This window comes from Volvox carteri (genome assembly GCF_000143455.1).
Source record: "Volvox carteri f. nagariensis unplaced genomic scaffold VOLCAscaffold_423, whole genome shotgun sequence".
In the NCBI taxonomy this organism is placed as follows: Eukaryota; Viridiplantae; Chlorophyta; class Chlorophyceae; order Chlamydomonadales; family Volvocaceae; genus Volvox; species Volvox carteri.
In genome coordinates, this window is record NW_003307952.1 from 1 (window position 1) to 1,203 (window position 1,203).

The 1,203-nt window shown below is 53.6% G+C and overlaps 1 protein-coding gene across 1 annotated transcript in view; it reads left to right on the forward strand.

Moving 5' to 3' along the window:
• Nucleotides 1-641: 641 nt before the first annotated feature.
• VOLCADRAFT_101162 (uncharacterized protein) overlaps nt 642-1,203 on the forward strand; it is a gene marked incomplete at both ends in the record, with an annotated part of 7,463 nt that continues 6,901 nt past the window's right edge. Inside the window, 2 exons of the mRNA XM_002959614.1 lie at nt 642-809; nt 957-1,035. Coding sequence (XP_002959660.1) covers nt 643-809; nt 957-1,035 — 246 coding nt within the window. The remainder of the gene's footprint in view (nt 810-956; nt 1,036-1,203) is intronic.

A 1,203-nucleotide genomic window follows, 5' to 3' on the forward strand; every position in this document is an offset into this window, starting at 1 on the left:
ACTTCTGATCCACTCCGCACGTCATGTTACACATAATTATTGATCGGATAATTTAACACGCACTGACAGTTGAAATCGACTTCTACCAGGTGCAATGGAAACAGTTATGTCATGTACAGCAAAGAGTTATGTTCCATGTACTAACCCAAACATTTGATACGACTGCAAATTTTATTGAGGTCAATTTTCACGTCTCGACCATGATTGATGGGCTGAAACGAATTTGAGCTGTGATCCCAGGATGGTGCGGTCTGTGACCAACTGCTAGAGCATGATCCGTATACTGAAGTGAATTTTTGCAGAGCGTTTCGGGAAATTGTCAGGGAGGCTTGAAGCTCGGAGGTGTTGATACACAACTCTTGATCCCCCGTTTCATGCAGTTATTTACAATAATTAAATTGTAGAGCTATGCAGCATAACGCTGCAGATAGACAAGTTGCAAGCGACGTCGGGCGCTATGGGGAGAGCGGCCGTGCGAACTCGGGCAAACCGGCAGGGTCATTGGGGCAAGCCAGCGAAGACCTCGCACGGAGTTTATTTACATCCGCAAACCATGCCATGTGAGCATGGAAGTGTGCAGGGAGCCGCAATCTTGCCATCGGTTCTGTGCGCCACTGTGACTCTGCCTCTTGCTGGCACAGGGCTGGGCTTGTGCGGGAGTTGCAGAGGCGGACGCACAAGTTGCAGAAGCGCGACATGATTGGTCCCCCAGACATCGTCGATGTGCGGGACTTGCACCCAGTCAAGGCGGAACAGCCACAGGTGGCCTTTACAGACCCGGAGCAAGGAGCATCGCAAAAGCCCGATCTGTGGGTTGTGGGCGGAGCTAGCACAGTCATGGATGCTGGTTGTGAGAAGGTTCGAAGTGCACCCACCCCAAAGGACGGGTGCCCCAAGGCGGAGACTGCCCCGCCATTACCCCCTGCCCCGTCCGTCACCGTCTCTGTCGCTAACAGATGTTCCAAGTCGGGGGAGCAATGCCGCACATCGGGTCGCTTCTCGCGGGTCTGGCTTGGCGCGTGGAATACTTGTCTGGTGCGTCGTTGAACAGTCAAGTCAACCATATGTCCATATGGCATCCGACTGTCCGACCGACCCGGCCACGAACCCCTGCTTCTACACTGCACATGCGAAACAGCATCCCGGCATCCACGCAGCAGCCGTTAGATCACCTTACCTCACATTCGCCTGGGTCACCTTCCC